The 21,311-nt window shown below is 30.5% G+C and overlaps 1 protein-coding gene across 1 annotated transcript; it reads left to right on the forward strand.

The window, feature by feature from the left end:
• Nucleotides 1-1,076: 1,076 nt before the first annotated feature.
• LOC107405246 (uncharacterized) lies at nt 1,077-2,459 on the forward strand. The gene is made up of 3 exons (XM_016012276.4): nt 1,077-1,304; nt 1,489-1,544; nt 2,036-2,459. Exons 1-3 carry the CDS (start codon nt 1,214-1,216, stop codon nt 2,180-2,182), a joined length of 294 nt encoding a protein of 97 aa, XP_015867762.4. The 5' UTR covers nt 1,077-1,213; the 3' UTR covers nt 2,183-2,459.
• Nucleotides 2,460-21,311: the final 18,852 nt, after the last annotated feature.

A 21,311-nucleotide genomic window follows, 5' to 3' on the forward strand; every position in this document is an offset into this window, starting at 1 on the left:
CACCACTGAAACTAATTTTTTATACAACAAAAAAGAAAAGACAATCAATTTATATGTAGTTTTCTAATTTATTACATGTAAAATTTTTATCTTTTTAAATATTATTTCTATTATAACTATTTCATTGTTTTATATTAGTATACCATAATATTTGAATAGAATATATAAATTACTAATTGTGTACTTATGAATAAACAACTTTTGGTTTTGTTATCAATAATTATAATTTAATTTCTTAAAACTTTTTTTTTTAATTGTGCCCTTTGACTAAATTGCTTGGATCCGCCACTGCTTAGGGGGTTATTTAATTTTTTTTTTTTTTTTGTGAATTAAAAACTAAAGAGGGATTGCAAAAAGAAATATTTTTTTTCACCAATTTACTTTTGCTTATATATAAATATATATATATATATATATATATATGCCAATGACATTAAGTGCCTGTTTAGCAGAGCTTTTTTCTAGACCAAAAGCTTTATTTGAAAGCCATAAGCTTTCTTGTTAAAAAATAAAAATATTTAACAAAAATTAACAAATACTTGTTGACTAAAGAAACAGCTTTCAAAAAAACTCAAATTTTATTTTTTTTAGAAAATTTTTTTTTTTAGTTTATATAGAAACTCAATCAGCATTTAATACAGCTTTTTTAGTTTATATAGGAAACTCATTGAACATTTAATACAGTTTTTTATTTACAGCTAAATACTTATTAACTTTTTAATAAAAAAATTTTTAAAAAAAATTTATTATATAAAATTCTATATATTAAAATTCTATTTTTATCAGTTATACCAAATGGACCTTAAAATAACATAACTTTTCTATTTTTTTTTTTTTTGTTTTTCTGGGAAATTAGTACGCAAGTGGGAACCCGACCACAAATGAAAATATAGAAATTTTGGGATAAATTTAAGAAAGGAAACAAAATAAAATGAAAGTTGAAAGTTGACTTCGATGTTATTACTACTTTTACTACTTTTTAGTGTGTTTTTCTGCATAGTCAATTGATCAATTATTCTTGAATCTTGATCAGCCTGCTATTCTATATATATATATATATATATATAAGAACCACAGACCCACATGCTCTATATCTGGCCAAATACCACAGCAGCCTCACTGCCCCCCCCTCTCTCTCTCTCTATCTCTCTCTCTCTCCCCCTTCTTCCAAATCCGGCTACCACCAGATCTGTTTAATCATCAAAATTCAAAGATGGTGCAAAAGCTCCTCCTTACACTCCTTTTGGTTCTACTCCTTCTGGGTTTCTCAAACCTTCTCTATTCTTCTGCAATTCCTACTACCAGTAAGCCCAAATTATTACTATTACTTTCATTTTCTTTAATATTCATTTCTATTATTTACTTATATTAGGCGCCGGAGTGGTAGGTGGGGATCATATACTTTTAGCTTTTGCCTTTAAATTTAGCCTTTAGTTTATTGATTTAATTTGCATAAAATTAGTGATATGTTTATCTGTCACTTTATAGGGGTCCTCAAATCAACTATGGAAGATTCTTCATCACCACAAAGTTTACTTGTTCAGGTCTCTCTCTCTCTCTCTCTCTCTCTCTCTCTCTCTCTACGTATGTATATATATAAAAACTAAGTACTTATCAAATTATTACTGAGCTTGTTTACATATCATATATATATACCAGAAATAATATATGTTAGAGCAATACTTAGGCATGCAACCCAGATGAACAAAAATTTTATTTATTGACCTTATATACATTTTTATAAAAATTATCAACTGGATCATCAACTGGGTTATCATAATAGTTTATATTGTGCACTATCATGGTTTATTACCTCTAATACACCACAAGTAATGTGAAATTGGTCGTAAAACGTCCAACATAAATTATCCAATAAAAGCCAGTAGATAATTTTTTTTATATATTTATATATGTATTTGACTTCCCCTAACTTTATCCCCTGTTATTTTCAAAGAGATAATAATTTCGTCTTAATTGAAATTGAATCCATTAATCCCTTAATAAACGTGAAGTTACTATTGTTATTAATTTGCAGAGTGAAGTTCAGTTGGAGGATGGAGAGGAGCTATTTGAGGTGGGAGAAGAAGGATTTTATGAGGGGAGGATGGTTATGGAAAACACAGACTATCCAGGAACAGGAGCAAATAATCACCATGATCCAAGAACCCCTGGAAGAGCTTAAATAATTGAACTAAAGTAATTAATTAATTAATTTAAATAATATTCGTGTACATGTAATGAGCATAAAAGATTAATTAGTTTGAGACAACCAGTTTTGCGCTGTCATGTCTTCCTATAAAATATGGTTCTCTATTTGAAAAAAAAAAAAAAAAAAAAAAAAAAAAAGGTGATAGATGATGGTTTTAGATGCTGAAAAAGAAAGAGAGGGAGGGGTGAATTCACTTTATAATGATTTGCGTTTATATGATGTTATTGTAATTTATTATTAATTTGGTTAACTTTAGTTTTGTTGCACCTAGTATTTTGCACTAGAAATTGAAATCTTGTAAGATTAAAAAATTAGTATATAATTGTTTTTTAGTGACCCCTATGATCTAAGAACTTCCAAAAATATGTAGAGCTAATTTAATAATTGAATAATTACAACAGTACTATAGTTTTAATATAGTAAAAAATTTATAAAGAAAAATTATAAAAAAAAGTTATCCATAACCATAATGATTAAGATAATTATGGCAATCTGACGGCCATAAATATTTCAATCGTAGAATTTTTGATAATTTGAAAAATCATTCCTTTATTTTGGTCATTTAATCTATGTTTTAATAGTACCTTTACCATTGTTTCACCGTAATAATTTTGAATTCAAATACTTATATTTTTAATATTAAAAATTATATATATATATATATATATATATATATATAAAGTTTGGTTAGATTTTAATTTTATTCCTAAAGGTTTTCTTAGGCAACATCATTTATGGACTATAATATTACATCAAGTAGATCCTTTTATGAAATCACTTTTTTTTTTCGCTCTTTTGATGAAATCTCCCCCTTTTTTTTTTTTTCTTTAATAAAATCGCTGGTTTACATAGCAGTGCATTGGGTTTGTTTGCATGAAAATAGTTGCCTCATAGCATACCTGAAAATCGAGTCACCAGAAAAAAAATATATATATATACACATATATAGCATACCTCAAATCTTAGTTTTGGGCTTGGGCCTTATATGATTTTTCTTCATGAATGGTCCAATTCCAATTTGACAGGCTTTTATGAAGGCAGTGTCATTACACATGAAAAAAATATATTTTGTCTTATTTATTTGTATATTCTTAAATTGAGCTTGTTTTTCTACATATTCATCATTAACCTTGAAACCAATAATTTTTCCGAGTTACTAATAAAAATTTACTATGACTCATATATTTGTTGATTTGTAATAAGTTTTATAACCTTTAATGCTAGATTTTCGGTTATCTCTACTTTTGTTTTTCAAAATTTTTTAAAAAACTTAAGGGATAGTTAGTTTTTTTATAATTATTATTATTTTTTGGAATATGGGATAGTTAGTTGAAAACCAGATTTAACTCGCCGAATCCATAAGAATAAGATTATGACTCCCAAAAAAAAAAAAAAAAAAGGACACAAGAATATGGACTGACCCTGGCCCAATCCTCTCGTCCACAAATCCTTGGCTCGAACCCATGGAAAAATCCGGATATTTTCTTAAATTGAGCTGTTTTTCTATATATTTATCATTAATTTTGAAACCAATAATTTTGCCGAGTTACTGGTAAAATTTTACTATGACTCATATATTTGTTGATTTGCGATCAGTTTATAACCTTTTATACTAGATTTTCAGTTATTTCTCCTTTTTTTTTCAAAATTTTTTATAAAACTTATGGGATAGCTTAGTTTTATTATTATTATTATTATTATTATTATTATTATTATTATTATTATTTTGGAATATGACATGGTTAGTTGAAAACCAAATTTAACTGCCCAAATCCATAAGAATAAGATTATGACTCCCAAATTTTTTTAAAAAAAAGAAAAGGGTAAGAATATGGACCGACTCTAGCCCAATCCAGTTCTTCTTTCGTCCACAAATCCCAGGCTCAAACCTATGGAAAAATCCGGCATGCTTAAGAGTATAAGAACATGATTGAGACAATATTTTTTGGTTTTTTTGGTTTTTTTTTTTTTTTTGTATATATATATTAAAAGTTGGTGATTCGATCTTTCAGAAAAAAAAAAAAAAAAAAAAAAAAAAGAAAAAAAGATTGGTGATTCGAATTCAAGTTATTATTACAAAAAAAAAATGACTTTTATTGTTAAATTGTCCAAAATCTCAACAGATATCATAATAGAGGCAGTCCGTCGCTTAATATGCAGCGTGCTAGGTCTGCTATTCCATGTCATGCCTGAAAACTATTTTCTTCCTTATTCAAATTGAGTTCTGAAAATTTTCAACTTTTACAATTGAATATCTTAATTTTAATTTTGGTTTTACTATGGACCTTGCATTTGCAGATTTCCAATTAAGATATTTAATTTTAACTTCAATTTGAGTATGGGTCAAAAGATAATGGAAGTTTTGGTGAAATAAGATGTCTAGATTTGAAACTCAAGTTAATATAGAATATGCAAAAGTATTACTAACTTAAAATTTAACCCCCCCCAAAAAAAAAAAAAAAAAAAAAAGATTAAAAAAAATGTGTTTGACTTCTGCAAGGGAGGGACCATTTGATAAATGAGACTGTATTATGTTGAAATGGATTAAACTATTTTTAATTTTAGCCCAATCAGTTTTTTTTTTTTTTTCGACAATCATTTTTTAATTTAGATTTCATTTTTACATAAATTCCTAAAGTGCTTATGCACATGTTAGTTTTTATTTGCACAATTAATATTTGGTAGACTCCTGCATAAGATTACAAAAATATTGTTTAGGGCACCAACCGAATAATTTAAATATATTCAGCCAACCAAACATATTTTCCATATTAAAAAACGAATAATCTTTTCATGGCACAAAATATAAAAGCTGTGATCGACCCAAATGTAGTATAATATATTTATAAACTTCATAAAATGTTTTGGATATTAATTATATTTGAAGGAGATTTATCAATAAAATATTCCAACCTTAAACATTTATTGGAAAAAAAAATTATGCCAATATATGTAAAAGGTTAGAGGATTTTAAACTTAATTAAATAAAGCTTTATGTTTAAAATAATTATATGTAAATAGGGTGAGGCTTAGTTTGATGTTATTATAGATTACGAAAGAATCAATAAAATCTATGCTAAAGTAACAAATCAATTTTTTTTTAACAATGTGATTAGTATTCAATAAATTATTATTTTAAGATTTCTAAAAGTTATAAAATTAGAATTTGAACGTTTGGTAAATAACATATTTAACTATTTTAATCGTATATAATGATTAAAATAGATATAAATAATTATTATCTTTTATATATATATATATATATATATTATTACTATATATAAATGGGTAAGAAAGAACTTTATTAGTAATTTAAGGATCAATAGTAATTTTAATTTTAAAATTCTGACTATATTAGGATAATATTTTAAACCTACTTTTGGTTACTTTTCATATTCTAACTTTTGGAAAGGACAAATTTTTAAAGAATCTAAAATTTATAGGTTTACGTAATACTACATTTAATAAAAAATTCTTCTATAAGTGAAAACGGAGGTTTAAAAGTAATTCCAAACACGCACTAAAGCCATAGGGTGCAAGCTTAAATTATGCAAGCTTGAATCATTCTCATTATTATGAAGTAATATTTATACCTTGATCTACATGAGAAAATGAATCAAAGAATATTGAATTGAGAGATTGCAATATATCAACAGATCGAGTCCTAATATGGACTTGCAAGATGGAGACTCCATCGAAGATTACAATCTTAGACGGCTAGGAAATAAATAATGAGCGTAATGAGAAATTATTCAATACAACAAGTATATACAGCTGAAATCTTATGTGGTATACATACATATGAAATAAAGACATGTGTACATTAATGACACCTCACATTAATCAATCAGAGAGCACTCTAATTTTGTTTGTCAATCTCTTATCAATTTTGTTTTTTTATGTGTCTTTTCTATCTTTTCGCTGTCTTCTCTTTCTGCAAAAGTCACCAGAAGCTTAACAACATTTTTACCAACAGATTCTTGTAGAAAATTAAATTAAATTAATGGTGGGTAATATTAAAGTCCGAGTGGTTAGTATATTTTATTTAAATTATTTTAATTTTATCTTAATTACCGTTAAAATTATATTTATGAAAAATTGCATTTATAATTTATTTGTGAATTTTTTAGTTAGTTTTTAAATTTAAAAATAATAGATGTAATTATGGCAAAATTAGCGGATCCAAATTGGCTCTAATTGAAATCATCTATTCTATTCCCACATATTAAATCCAATTCTTATAAATATTAAACCATACTAAACTAATATCTTGTTAAGGGATTATGTGATTTATAAAGATTAATTAGGTAAGTGTTAGAATTAAATGGATTTTTTTAGGGCTTTAACCTCCATTTATCACCGAAAAAGAAAGAAAGAATATGATGAATAGCCATATGTATGTGGTAAGAATTATCTATTTTTTTCAACTTTTTTTCAAACTTATGTCCAGTCTCATTTTTTCCCATCATTAGCACTTTGTCTCCATTATTTGGATGAATATTTAAGAATTTTCGGAGGTAAAAGAAGAGACCTATGATGGGTTTAAAGATCTATGAAAAGGAAAAGAATGAGAGATGAACATGTAAGGAAAGAGAGACAGACGATAACTATGGGAAACATTATAAATTGTTCTCATTCATCTAACTTGTAATTAATGTACACATGTCCTTACTTGATTGAGTGTGTGTACCACATAAGATTCTAGGCTGTATACACAGTGTACTGAATAATTACTCGAGCTAGATACAGCTTGAAGTACAACAGTAAGATGATTAGCACTAACAACATTTGACACCCGTAGCAGACCATTTCTTACTTGATGACAAACAAAATGAAAATAAATAGCAGTGTATTTCATGTGAGAGTGAAACACAGGATTAGAACAAGTTGCACCAACATTGCCACAATATATATATATATATATATATATATGACAGGAAAATTCACGTAGAAAAAATGTTCATAACGAAGTGAACAAACTAAGCAAAACTCAGCAAGAATAGAAGCAACAGCACGACACTAAACTTCAACGGAGGAACAAGCAATAGATATATACTTATGAGAGCACCATGATACTATATTGCAATGCAAGAACATAATATAAGCACTTCTTAAGGTACAATCACACCTGTTATTGGCCTAGCTAGCATGTAAAAAGGCACGCAAAGAAAAGAAGTTTGTTTATGTGGATGAATACCATAAGTTGACATTTTTTTTAAGATACCAAAGAACTCACTTGATAGCACTCCAGTGACGGGAAGTAGACTTATGTATATATTGAGGGAGAGCTTATTGACAATGAATGTAATATCAAGATGATCGAATGACAAATGTTGAACATTTTTAACTATTTTCCGATGTTAAGCAGCATCACAAAGATTGGAACCCTTTGTCAAAGAGAGAAACTTCTGCTTGTGAAAATTGGATTTTGCATGGCATTGTTATCAACCATAAAGGTCTGAACCAATGACAAGAAGTAGGCTTATGCATAAACTAAGAGAGCTTATTAACAAGGAATATAATATCATAATGTGTGAACGACAAGTATTGAAGATTTCAAACTACTTGTCGATATTCAATACCATCACAAAGATTGGAATGATCTATAAGAGAAAGAGAAGTGCTTGTGAAAATTAAAGTTTGCAGGTTGTTGTCATCAACCGTACAGGTCCGAACCGAGAGATCCTAAATGTTCCATTCTTGGGATAGAAATAAACTGTGTTTTGTGAGAGAAACTTCTATACCAAGAAAATAATGTAGAGCACCGAGATCCTTAAAAGAAATATGATTGCTTAACTAATGAATAACAACAGTGACAACATCAATAGAACTATCTATTAGAAAAAGAACATTCATATGAACTAAAACAAGCACCATAATACCACGGTGAGAGTGTATGGAAACAAATGTATTTGATTGAAAATTCACAAAACCAAGAGAACATAGATAATATTTCAACTCATGATACTATGCCCAAGGGACTTACTAAGCCCATAAATCACTTTTCGAAGATTGCAAACATGAGAAGGAAGTATCTCATCAATGAAACTTGGTGGCTGAGCCTCATAAATTGCTTCAAAAACTGCCATCAAAAAAGTCATTATTAACATCAACTTGATGAATAGGTCAGCCTCAGAGATAGAGTAAGACACAAAAAAATATGCACTTATAGTATGCTTCACCACAAGGCTGAACGTATCATGGTTATCCAATCCAGGAATCCAATCCAGTACATTGATGAAAGTCTTTCACAACAAGGCAAGCAATTTACTTATTAAAAGAACCATCTAAGAGTCTCTTAGTGCAAAATACCCATTTGCAACTGGCTAAATTATGAATAGGAGCAGGACAAACAAGTTCTCAGGTATTCTGTCACAAGAAAGCAATGTACTCCTCACTTATGACAGCACGCCAATATGGAATTATTAATGACCGGATGGAAGTAGGCTAAAAAAAAAGAGTCACTAATTTTTTTAAGACTTGGTTGAAGAGCTGTGTTAGGCATAAAAATTACCTATTTTGTAGCATATTTTCATATTTATTATTTCCTATTTTCTTAGTAATTTATTATTAGTTTGAATAAAAATTTATTAATTTACTTCTTTTTTTTATTTATAGGTAAAAAGACTTAAAGTGGAGTTTTGCATTAAATTGGATTCTTTTTTGGAAAAATATAGAGAGATATATGTTATGGAGCTAAAATGGATGCAAGTTGTTTTGAACGTCATTTTCAAAAGCTTGTAGATTAATTCTCTATTGTAGTGAAGATGCTGGATTTTTGTGCAGCGGTTGCTCTATTGATTACATTTGGAGTTATAGGTGGAATTTTTGAATGATTTAGTATGAGAATTTTCTTCAGACACTAAGATTCATTTTTGTAAAATTTCACTGAGTTTGGTTTTGTGGATCAATACCAGTTTTATTTTGAAGTTAGCGCATTTACATAGTTTTTACAATTTTGCAATCTAGAATAGGAACTGAAGGTTGAATATCAAAATACTTATTAACTTATATGGTTGAAAAGCTAATTCATAAAGATAAATTTTGCAAGTGGTTTCAATGAAAAATAAACATGTTTGATATTTTTAAAGATATGTGAAATCAAGTTGCAATGTAGTAATTTATTAAAACTTAGAAGATTTGATTTTGAAATTAATTGAGGTGCAAATTGAAGATCCAATGGGCCAAATGACATTATAAAATGCAGTTACAACATGGATTTGTATGAGGATTAAAGCCTAAAACATGACGCCGAAAAGAGCTCCAAATTACAAGCCAATGCCAACATAGTTAGAGAATTAAGGCCCAAGGCCTAGTTAGACCAAGAAAAGTCTATTAAAGGGGGTTTGAAATTCATGCCACCACCCTCTTTCACACCACTCTCTCTCCCCACTATTAAAGCTTTTCAATACCCATTCATCCATTGAAAAGATTTTGAAAAACAAGAAGCAGCAATTTTGAAGGACACAAAATCAATACAACCACCGATTATAAATTATCATTTGTTATCATTCACATACAAATGGTAACAATAGATAATGCAATCAACCATGCATACCATTGTAATATCTCATTTCATACATATTCATGTAAATTTTAGTAAAATCATAATTTATAACAAAATAAAATCTCTAGTCAAAACATAATATTATTCAATAAAACTTTCCAAAATTAAAGTAAATATAATATAGAATATTTATATATATATATATATATATATTATTATTATACTAAGCAAAGTACAAAAACATACTCAACTCAATTTTTGAAAACATAAGCTAGAATCTAGAAGTCAATTTTCAATACAAGGTATATTTCAATCAAAATTCAATTACTTACAGAATAAAAATGATCCAATCTTGAAAATTTAACACAAACTAATAGGTATAAGGAAAGCAATGTAACAAATTTCATAAATTTTGAAGTTCATCTGTCCCATTAAATTTTTAAATTCTATTTTAAAACCAATATAAGTCCAAACGACATGAAATAAAATTATAGTTTTTTTTCTTAAGATGTCTAGATTATGAAATAAAGATATCAAAACTACAAATATAAATATATCAAAAGATCATTCAACACAAATTACTCAAGAAAAAAACATCATCTTTCAAATTTTGAAGTAATTCAATCAAGTTCTAAACATTATAAATAAATCCAAAAAAGTTCCAAAATTAATGAATCATGACTTTAAAGAAAGGCATAAGAGTCTAATTTCCAAAAACAATATGCCAAAAGGCAAATAATCAAGTTAATAAAACTGAAATCATAAGTTTTCAAATCTAGTCCAAACTCACATACAGCGCAGAAAGGTCAAATTTGAAAAATCATAACTAAATCTACAAAAATCACTTGGAAGTGATTCGAACTTGAAAATGTTCAATCATAATTCTGGCTTCTAGAGTAAATATAGTTTTGTGAAATAATTTCATTATAGGTTTGAAAAAGGTATTAAAACAGATTCCATTCATGTAAGACTGAAAGATGTTTTTCAAGGATCTAACATAACTATAATTCTTAGCCTAAAGAAAACATAGTACATGCAATATCAATTCCAATCCGTTTCAAATACATCATAGAACATAAATTTAATACATGCTTAACAAACAATAATATGCTACATCAAAGATAAATATAAAATCAAATCCTGACTATTCTTTATAATAAGAAAAATTATCTTAGATCGTCACAAATCAAAATTCCTTCCTTGATCTTGATTCCCAACTAAGAACAAAACCAAAATTTAAAAAAAAAAAAAAAATAGTTCTAGATTAGGTTATAAAACTAGAACCTAAATCACAAACCAAAGGATGGTTTTATCTTAATCTTTTGTAAATCCTCATCTCTTCTCTTGGAATCCTTCAAGAAATAAATCGATCTTTTCCCTTTCTTTTTTTTATGTAGTCTCTCTCTTCCTCCCTAGGTTTGTGTGGTGAAAAATAAAGAGAACCTTAACGTAACCTTCAAATACTCTTAGAGTTTTCAAAAATGTGTATCAACAAATAGTAGGAAAGAAAATAATAAAATTTCATTTTTCTTCTCACACTAATATATATAAATAAAAGCTTAAAAATGCTTGTTTTCCCATCCCAAAAATCATTCAACCCCTAATATGCATATACCCATGAGTCATTTGAATTCAATTCAAACTTCAAAACCCATTCAAAATTGGGTAAACCCACCAGCCCAAACATACAATCACTAAAACTATCATAACTTTTCTAAAAAACTAAAAAAATCAATCCGTAAAATTCTTTGGAAAGCTGACTTCTATGGCTTTTCATACATAGTTCCACTTGTAGCCTTCTCGAGAAAATGGGGATCCATCTGTAGAGGCTTGACCCAACTCTAACCCAACTTTACTCTTAGTGCTTAATTGACTGCTTATCAAACCACCTATCAAACTTTGCCACTTGTACACTCTTTCTCACCTCAATAAGTTAAATTTCTAAACTCACAAAAATAATTAACAAATATATATAATAAAAGTAAAAGACCTTTATTCCCTTATTGTGTATCAAATAGATAAGAGCAAAATCATCTTTTCACACAATTACAAAAAAACTTTGTTATAATAAATCATACCAATTAAATTCAAAAACATTTAATATCCTTATTTTAAGACCTCATTTGAGATTGAAAATGAATCAATATGTTGTATTAAATTATTCTAATTTATTGAAATGTGGTAATTAAATAAGGAATTCAATTCAGAAACTATACTAAAACAAATAAATAAAATGAACGAATGAAATGTTGCTTGACCTTCTTTTGGAACTTAAGTAAGGAGTAGATTTTTTGGGGTTTTTATAGAATTTGAAAGTGGAAACGAAACCCCTTTCTTTTCTTTAGCTTTTTTGGTATAACTACTTGAGCTGGATGAGAGAAAACTTCCACGTCCGATTTTTTTTTTTTTTGGGGGGGGGGGGGGGGGGAAGGAGATCCGATAGGATCCTATCCAAATTTTTCTTTTGCTAGGCCCATAACTAAAAAACCCACTTTCTTACGATTACGAGGTTCATTCGGATATGAGATCCAATCCTGGAAATATAGCATCCCACTTTTTTTTACTACCCAAGGCTTCGAGACATTTGGAAATCGACAAATTCTACTGGAGCAAGTGCTATCTGAGAACAATAAGCTAATCTAGATTTGCGAATTATTATAGATTATTCGTTGGTAGAATGGAAAGAATTATGGGACGGGGGTTCCTCTATTCAATCCTTTTCCTTCTTCTTGTTGCTGGATATCTCGTTCAGACACATTTTCTCTTTATTTCTCGAGCCTATAGTGAGTTACAAACAGAGTTCAAAAGGGTCAAATCTTTGATGATTTCATCATACATGATTGAGTTTCTAAAACTTCTGGATAGGTATCCTACATCTGAACTAAATTCTTTCTGGTTAAAGAATCTCTTTCTAGTTACTCTAGAACAATTAGGAGTTTCTCTAGAAGAAATACGGGGTTCTGTGGAAGGATGAAAGAAATAAAGGGTTAGTGTCAGGACCCATCCAGAATTCCTTCCTCGGAACCCTAGACAGCCCTGATCCCAGGGAAACCCTACCGAACCCTCCAACGGAAAATCCGGCAGAGCCTCCCCTAAGGGATTTACTTACCACAAACTACCTGCACTGAAAACACACTTCTATAAACATCCCCTTATTCCTCCCGCAAACTACAAATTGCAGCACTTCAAAATAAAACAACAGCAGCAACCCAGTGCATAAATAAAACAGAAGTATCCCAATAGTATACAGAGCTTTAAAAAGTGCTAAACAACAGAAATACAACAAGACTGAAAAGAAATAATACACTGAAATGAAAGAGTACAGAGTACGTCTCGAAACACAACAGCAGCGGAAAACTTGGTTCGCTTCGGAAGAACATCTACCACCACTTGCACCTAAGGGAACGGAATTTAAAAGTGTGAGATGCTAATCATCTCCGTGAGTAACCCGAACTACTGAACACCTTTTAATAATAATAATAAAATAATAACAATTTAGGAGTGGAACAAATACCAACAATTAATAAATAAATAATAATAACTGTTGGAAAATAATAATTTCCCTCAAAACTCTCACCAATCGCTCCGTTTGAAATGTTCCCTTTTTAAAACATTTTCGCAAAACCCAATGTACATACCTCCCAAAAACCAAGGGATTAAACCATTTGATACACAATAAATAAATGAAAACGTACCCCAAATATATAATAAAAATATAATAAATTATAGTAAATAAATTTTGAACACCTTTGGGGTTTAAACCATCATTTGCAATTTACACCGACAATTACACCTGACGCATCACACCATATACCGGTGATACCCTCCGATACCCAGCGTCCTGAGCACCGACTGGCGGGGGGGGTTAAAGAGAGAAACCTGCAACGGTCACTTCGGCGTCCTGACAGTACCGCTGCTACAAACCATCACCCGGCCAAGGAGGGGGGCGGCTGTGGCCAATAACAACTTGCTTGCCCATGGTCCAATGGCAACTCACGGGTGAAGTAAAAACCTCACGCTAAACCATATAATAACCGCGTGCTACCACGTGTCCATATACCATACACCAGAACACCAATACTGTATGAGTGCGTCTAAAAAAAATAAACATAAATAACCAACCGTACCGGTTTTTCCAAAAACCATCGTGGGAAGTATACCAAATTTTCACAAAACACCATCCCACATATTTTTATTTAACAACCTGGTACGAAACATTGATAACCAACAAACCACAATTTCCTCGAAGTACGAGATGCAACCATAACAATACAACGGGCATAATTTATAAAATTCAAACCAATATTTTCGTAAAATATTTAACCCAATTATGCCCGGAAAATCAATTTTAAAAACCACGTACAAATACTACCAAAATACACCTTGCTCATGCATAATAAATTAAATCACAATACAATTCATAAATAAATCACACCACATGAGCATAAATTTAAATACCAATTTAAATACCAATTAAATATAATTAATTGCCCAAAATAATTTTTGAAGGTGGGTCACTCACCTGGAGCACGCAAATCAACTAAGATCCTCCTCGGGATCAACTCCACTACTCGCGCGTGCACCTAAACAACCACAGTGCACAAACCAAAAAAATATTAATATTTTATTCGGGTAATTCCTAAATGGATACCCGGGGAGCGAACACCAAGCGATATCTAAAGGGTTACGAGTTATATACCGAATCGAAGCTCGCGTGATGAGGATCACGGATTCGGTCTTACTTTCCGGTGATCGAACCCGACGAGGTCGGAATCTCGCCGGAAAACTTTTCGAGTTTCGGCTCCGCAATTCTCCCAAATTGTCGCGAATTGGCAGAAACAGAAGTTGGATTCGGGTTCAGGAGGTCGAACACTGCGGACTGGAGCTGGCCGGAATTTCGAGTACTCGCCGGAACAGTATTTCCCGGCAAGCCGCCACGGTCACCGGCAACTGTCGCCGGCGGCGGCCCGTGCGGTGGCCGTTGGTCGTGAAATTTTGCAGACTTGTAGATCTTGAGGAGAGAAACCCAACGGGACCGGCGGTGAGCAAAACGGAGGTCGGACGGCGGAGAAATCACCGTTTGAAGATTTCCGGCCCCTCGCCGGAAAACGCTCCGATACCGGCGCGTCGGTGGTCCGATGGCCGTGCTTTTTGGTGGGTCGGTCGGACTTGAGGAGAGGATGAAGGCTAGCTGGCGCGTGTGGCCGGAAAATGGCCGGAAAAGGGTCGATTTGCGGTGGCCGGCGGTGGAGGGGAAAAACTCACCGCCGAACTTCGGAGCTCCGATCCGGGCGCGTCCGGCGGCCGTTCGCCGTGAAATTTGGAGGTTTTGCCAGAAATGAGGAGGGCAAGCTTGCTGGCCAGTGCGTGCACAGTAACTCGGCCGAAACAGTGGAAAAATTCCGGTGGCCGGCAGTCCTCTCTCTCTCTCTTTCTCTCTCTTCCCCGAGATTTTTAACAAATAAAAACCCCTGTGTGACACTGTTCATGCCACGTGGACCAATCAGAAGCTAACACGTGGCATTTCACTGTTCACCGACCCAAAAATATTAAAATAATACGGTATCCGGTAAACTTCAAACGTCCATAACTTTTTAACCGGATGTCCGTTTTGAGCGTGCCGCTAGTCTGTGAACTCGTATTGACGAGCACTTCACAACCATGTACGAGTCAAAGCTCAATTCCCCATAAACAAAAGTCAACCCCGGCACTCCTTGGACAGTTTGGACCGCAACTTGTTTCGTCCATAACTTTCAAACCGTAGCTCCGTTTTCGACGTGCTACCAGTCTATGAACTCGGGACATCGTGCTCTTCGCCACGGTACCCTGGTCAACTCGAAATTCCCACCGAGTCAAAAAGTCAACTTTTGACCCCCTTCGGTCAATGGTCAACCTCGGTCAACGTGCACGGATTCCGGTGCGATTTGGAACGGGGTGTTACAGTTAGTCTTTCTACTGCAGGCATTATTTTTCTTTCAAACAAGAATAAAGAATTAAGAAATACCCATAATAACTATTCGAGCAGATGAAATTAGTAACATTATTCGTGAACGTATTGAGCAATATAATATAAAAGTAAAGATTTTAAATACCGTACTGTACTCCAAGTAGGTGACAGCATTGCTCGTATTTATGGTCTTGATGAAGTAATGGCGGGGCAATTAGTAGAATTTGAAAAAGGTACGATAGGCATTGCTCTGAATTTGGAATCAAATAATGTCGGTGTCACACCCCGTCCCAAAGTACAACAGAAATTTTCCAACTTTGACGGAGGTTGACCGTTGACCGTTGACCGTTGACCCAAGGGGTCAAAAGTTGACTTTTTGTTCCGGTTGGTATTCTAGGTTGACGGAGGTACCTTTACGAAGTACACGTTGGCACGAGTTCGTAGACTAGTAGCACGTTGAAAACGGAGCTACGGTTTGAAAGTTATGGGCAAAACAAGTTGAGATTCAAACTGTCCAAAAGGTACCGGGAGTTGACTTTTTATGGTTGTAGAATTTTGCTTTGACTTCGAGGTGTTACTTTATAAAATCTCTTTTAAAAATGGTAAAAGACTTGGAGACTTCACTTGGTTATTAGGTGGTTAAACACTATCACAAAAAATTTTTGTTAAGTTTTTCTTCATGATTTCTATGATCTCGTTTATGTGTTTTTAAGGTGTTTGACATATGATTTAAATGTTGTTTATTGTCCTTTTTATTGAATTAAAACCCTTTTTTATTTTGGAGAAATTTGGTTTAAATTGGATTATTAGTTGGAGATTAATAAGGTAGTGATCAATCAACATTTTAATGGTGATAAATTGCCTTGTGATCAATCACCACATATATGATGATCGATCACAAGCCGATCAATCTCCATCTTAATAGTGATCAATCACCATTAGGGTATGCGTTTCAATCACCAATACTGCTTTAAGCTAAAAACCTCCTAAGAAAACTTGTTGCCACTATAAATTTCAACCTCCATGGTATTTGGACCCCAAATACGATTTGTTTAGCATAGATTTCATGGTTTTTTTTATTCATTATATCATCTATTTCATGATTTTACGTTTTTCTCTTTCTCTGTCTAAATTATATTGAAACGCACTCATACCTTTGTAAATCTAGAGAATTCATGGGTTAATTTCTCATTGGAATCCTTGAGATTAATTTAAAATTTTCATTATATATCATTTGTCCTTAAGATTTGTTAAGAAGAGATCTTGTAGGAGGAGTTCCACTATGAGGAGGATCGTTGCAAAAGTAGTGAAGTTGTGCTCCTGCAAAGAGGACTATTGTGACAGTAGGTCTAAAGGGATGGATCACCTATTACAACAATGTATAAGGACATTGGTATATCCCTTACATTTTGAGCTTGCAATGTGTGTGCTTTTATATGACTCTTTTACTTAGTGGACTTGGATGGTGGTTGTGACCAACACTTATGGTTTTCGTCCCACTTAAGGATTTCCACGTAAAAATTTGAATGTTAACCTTTTGATTATTTGTGCCTTTATTGCATTCATATAAATTTGCAAAACAGGATTAAATCCTTGAATTCTGCTATATTTTGTTAAATTGAAGTTTAAGAGCAACTGAGACATGTAAAAAATAGAATAGGTTCTTGCAAGTACATTGCCAAAAAGTAATCGAAAAAGTTATCAAAGACCTATTCAACCTCCATTCTAAGTCCCAATTCCACAATTTCAAATACAATGCATGATAGTTATATTTGATTTTGGACACCTATTATTATTGTTATTATTTTTGTCTTTCTTTCAATCTAGAAAGTGGTATGCTCACATATTTAGAGACATCAGGTGTTGGAATATTTTTCCAACAATACGAAACATTAGTATTGTGTAACTGGAATTTACTAGACATTTTAATGGATAAGAATATTTTTAAAAACAATACATGCCTCTACAACAGAGTGAAGGGCTTCCTCTTTATTCTCCTATGTGCCTACTATTGGTCTAGTGTTTATCATCATATAATAAAAAAACTAGATTACCAAGGCATAAAAAGGTAAGAAGGAAGCCTTTTAAATTATTGAACCCAAATACTACCCATTTTTTGTTAATGATGTAGCATCATTATGAGGAGGACAGATGTATCAGGATAAAAAAATTTAAACGGTTTTATTTTTGAACTATGTAATATGTATTCATGTTTTAAAGTTATTTATGAAGCAGTTCGACATTGATTTGCATAAATTCGAAATTGTATATGCAAGTTAGCAAATTAAATAATTATAATTAAAAAAAACCAAATTGAATGAAAAAAGAGGACATTTAAAAAAAAAAAAAGAAAGAAAAAGAAAAAGAAAACGACAACAACAAAAATACAGGTAATTCATTTTAATACCCTTGATTTTTAAGATTTTATAATTTAAACCTTTAACTTTTTGACTTAGCAATTTAAACCTTCGATTTCAATTTGTTATAATTTAGACCTTTTTGGCTTTTGACTAATAGCGTTTAACATTCATCTCATATGATTAATATTAAATTATATTCAACTTTGAATTAAAACCACTAAAATGAAAAATTTTAAAACTATTTCTAAAAATCTACATTTGCATCAACTTCTTTGAAAAATAAAGGATACTAAATGAAAAAATTTTAAAATAGTTTTAATATTTTGCACTTTAGTATCTTTTTATTTGAAAATTAATACAGTTTGCTACCAGTCACATTAAATGGTCTTTACATCCTGCAATCAAAATTCAAACAAGGTTCAAATTGCAATAAATTAAAAAATTAAGGATCTAACTTGCTGAGTCAGAAAGTTAAAGACCTAAATTACAAAACTCTAAAAGTTGAGAACATCAAAATGCAATTAACTTAATAGCAAAATGCACCTGCCAAATATAGCAAGATTATCAAAGAAAAACATTCTATCCTCTACCAAATAGCTAATTAATTTTGGCCTGAGTGTAAGTAGTCAACAAAGCTACCGATCATCTATAACATTAAGATCCATAAATATGCCATCTCATCCCTCTGATCCTTCCTCGACAAAAGTGATCAATAAGTGTTTCTGGGCTATTCATGACACCAAACAGCTATTATAACTTTTTAGGTCAATTGTAAGTTAATATTCTTGATTTTTAGTTTTTTATGATTAAGGCCATCAACTTTAGAAATTAAAATTTTAGGTACCTAATTTTTCAATTTGTTGCAAATTTGTCAAATCTTAAATCTGTCTATATGGATTTTAAGTGATCTCATCCTCTCAATCCAAATATGAAAACGCTATTCATGAAAAGAACTATTACTCATTCACTTGTCAAATGAAGAATTGGACCAATTTGCAACAAATTGAAAACTTAGACGTCTAAATTATTATTTTTGAAAATTGAAGATCTAAATTATGAAATCTTGATAGGTAATAGTACTAAAGTACATATATCCTAAATCTTTATAAAAGTTTATTTTATGTTTTACAAATCCAGGTCATCAAATGGTTTTCAATTTGGTATTTATGCTTCAAGTCTTCATATTTGTCACCATTATTGATTATATCTAGTTTATGTAGTAAATTTTAATTGAAAACATTAAATTATATTATGATTTATACTAAAACTCTAAAATTGAACCTTTAAATGATAACTATTTAAATTTTTATATGGTATATAAATCTCACTAATAATTGTTCATAAATAGTGATAAATAACTTTTTTGTTTTATCATTTAAATTCATAGTTATTTGAGGTGTCTAATAAAATCTAATCGTCATTAACTAGCACTAACAAATTAACATTTGAAATAAACAAATTACACACACACACACACACATATATATAGATATATATATATATATAACAAAACAAAACAAAATAAAGTATCAAAATAACGTATCAAAATATGAATTGCACCTTATTGCCATGAACGAAATAAAGGAAAACCTAACTTCACAGCCCCAAAAAAATAAAAATAAAAATAAAATATATATATATATATATATATATATATATATATATATATATATCAGCTATATAATTCTCAACCAATCCACTTTATTTATTTATTCATTATTATTATTATTATTATTATCTGGGATTGGGGGATTCACAACCGACCTGCCGTTGCCAGATTTCTAGGTATAATTGCGAAAGCCATTTTGGGTAACAGTAATAACTGCCTTACATGTATCGTGCCCATCAAATATCAGCCACAGTCGCATAAAAACACTTTTTTCCGCTTTCTGACATATCAATCGTTAGCTTCAATATTAGTTTTCATCTTTTTCTTTTTCGAATTTTTTTCACCATCCATGGTGCTGGGAAATTTCCTTGCATGTTGTTATTAGAGGTACAATGTTCATAAAGATTGAAACTTTTATATCTAATAAACTTCATGTTATCGATAGCATTTGAAATTTGAGGATGAGTACGTTATGGAACCCTTTTCAGAAATCTTGCCAAAACTCTATTATATATATGCTTTGTGTAAATCTAAAGCAATTAATTAACAATATATTTTATAATTTATGATGTAGTCCTTAGCTCAGAAATGATGTAAAACATTGCTAAAAATACAGTTAAAGTTTAATTCTGTTGATTTCAACCCACTTTTTGATGCTTCCCTCAAATTAATGTCAACGAATGCTAATTAAATTCTTTGAGGACATAATTATTAATTACACCTGTTTTGATGATACACACTTGTGGCATGAATTAAAGGAACCCACATGGAATCAGGATTTTAATTTTATTCCTGGAAAAGGATATTCTAGATTCTCTCTATCACCTTGATATATAATTTATCTACTTTTAAACTATGTAAAGTAACAAGGTCCTGACGCTCTATTAGGATATTCATGTGATTCCAAATTTAAATCATCTCTTCTTCAAAAGATGTATATATATATATATATATATATATATATATAAGGAAAACAATAATTAAAAATGTTCCATAAAAATAAAAATAAAAGGGAAAACAGAGCACCTAATAAATCTTTTTCTTTTTTTTTTTTAAAATAAGTGCGGACTAGATGTGACATATGTAAGAGATAAAGAAAGAGCTTCAGAGTGCTCTTGGTTTTACAATACGAAAACTATTTTATATGCACATGCTACGACAAATAATGAACAAAATATTTTGTGGGGCTTATTGTTGGTGATAAAATACGTGTATATATTTAAGGTACCAATTTGATAGAAAATTGGTCTTCTTTATCAACCTCTGAAGTTAAATTTAACTTTTAATATTTTATTTTTTTATTATTTTTATTATTTTATTATTTTATTATTTTTTATTTATTTTTTTTATTTTTATTTTTATTTTTTTGTGGATACTATGGGTGAGAGATTCAAATTTTGGACTCTTATATAACAGAAGCATTCAACATACCAAAATATTTGACAAGTCATTTTAATCTTTGAATGTATTGAAAGATGCTTGAGAAGCATTAGGAAGTAACGAGTAGATATCCATCATGTATATGATTAGATTTAAATATTTAATGAACAACATTGTATTTATTTAGAATTTTTATTAAATACTTTACCGCATGAAACCAAACCCCATAAATATATATATATATATATATATATAATACAAAAATAAAAGCTTTGTTGTTGAGCTGAAACTGTGGAACA

This window comes from Ziziphus jujuba, chromosome 11 (assembly GCF_031755915.1).
Source record: "Ziziphus jujuba cultivar Dongzao chromosome 11, ASM3175591v1".
Classification (NCBI taxonomy): Eukaryota; Viridiplantae; Streptophyta; class Magnoliopsida; order Rosales; family Rhamnaceae; genus Ziziphus; species Ziziphus jujuba.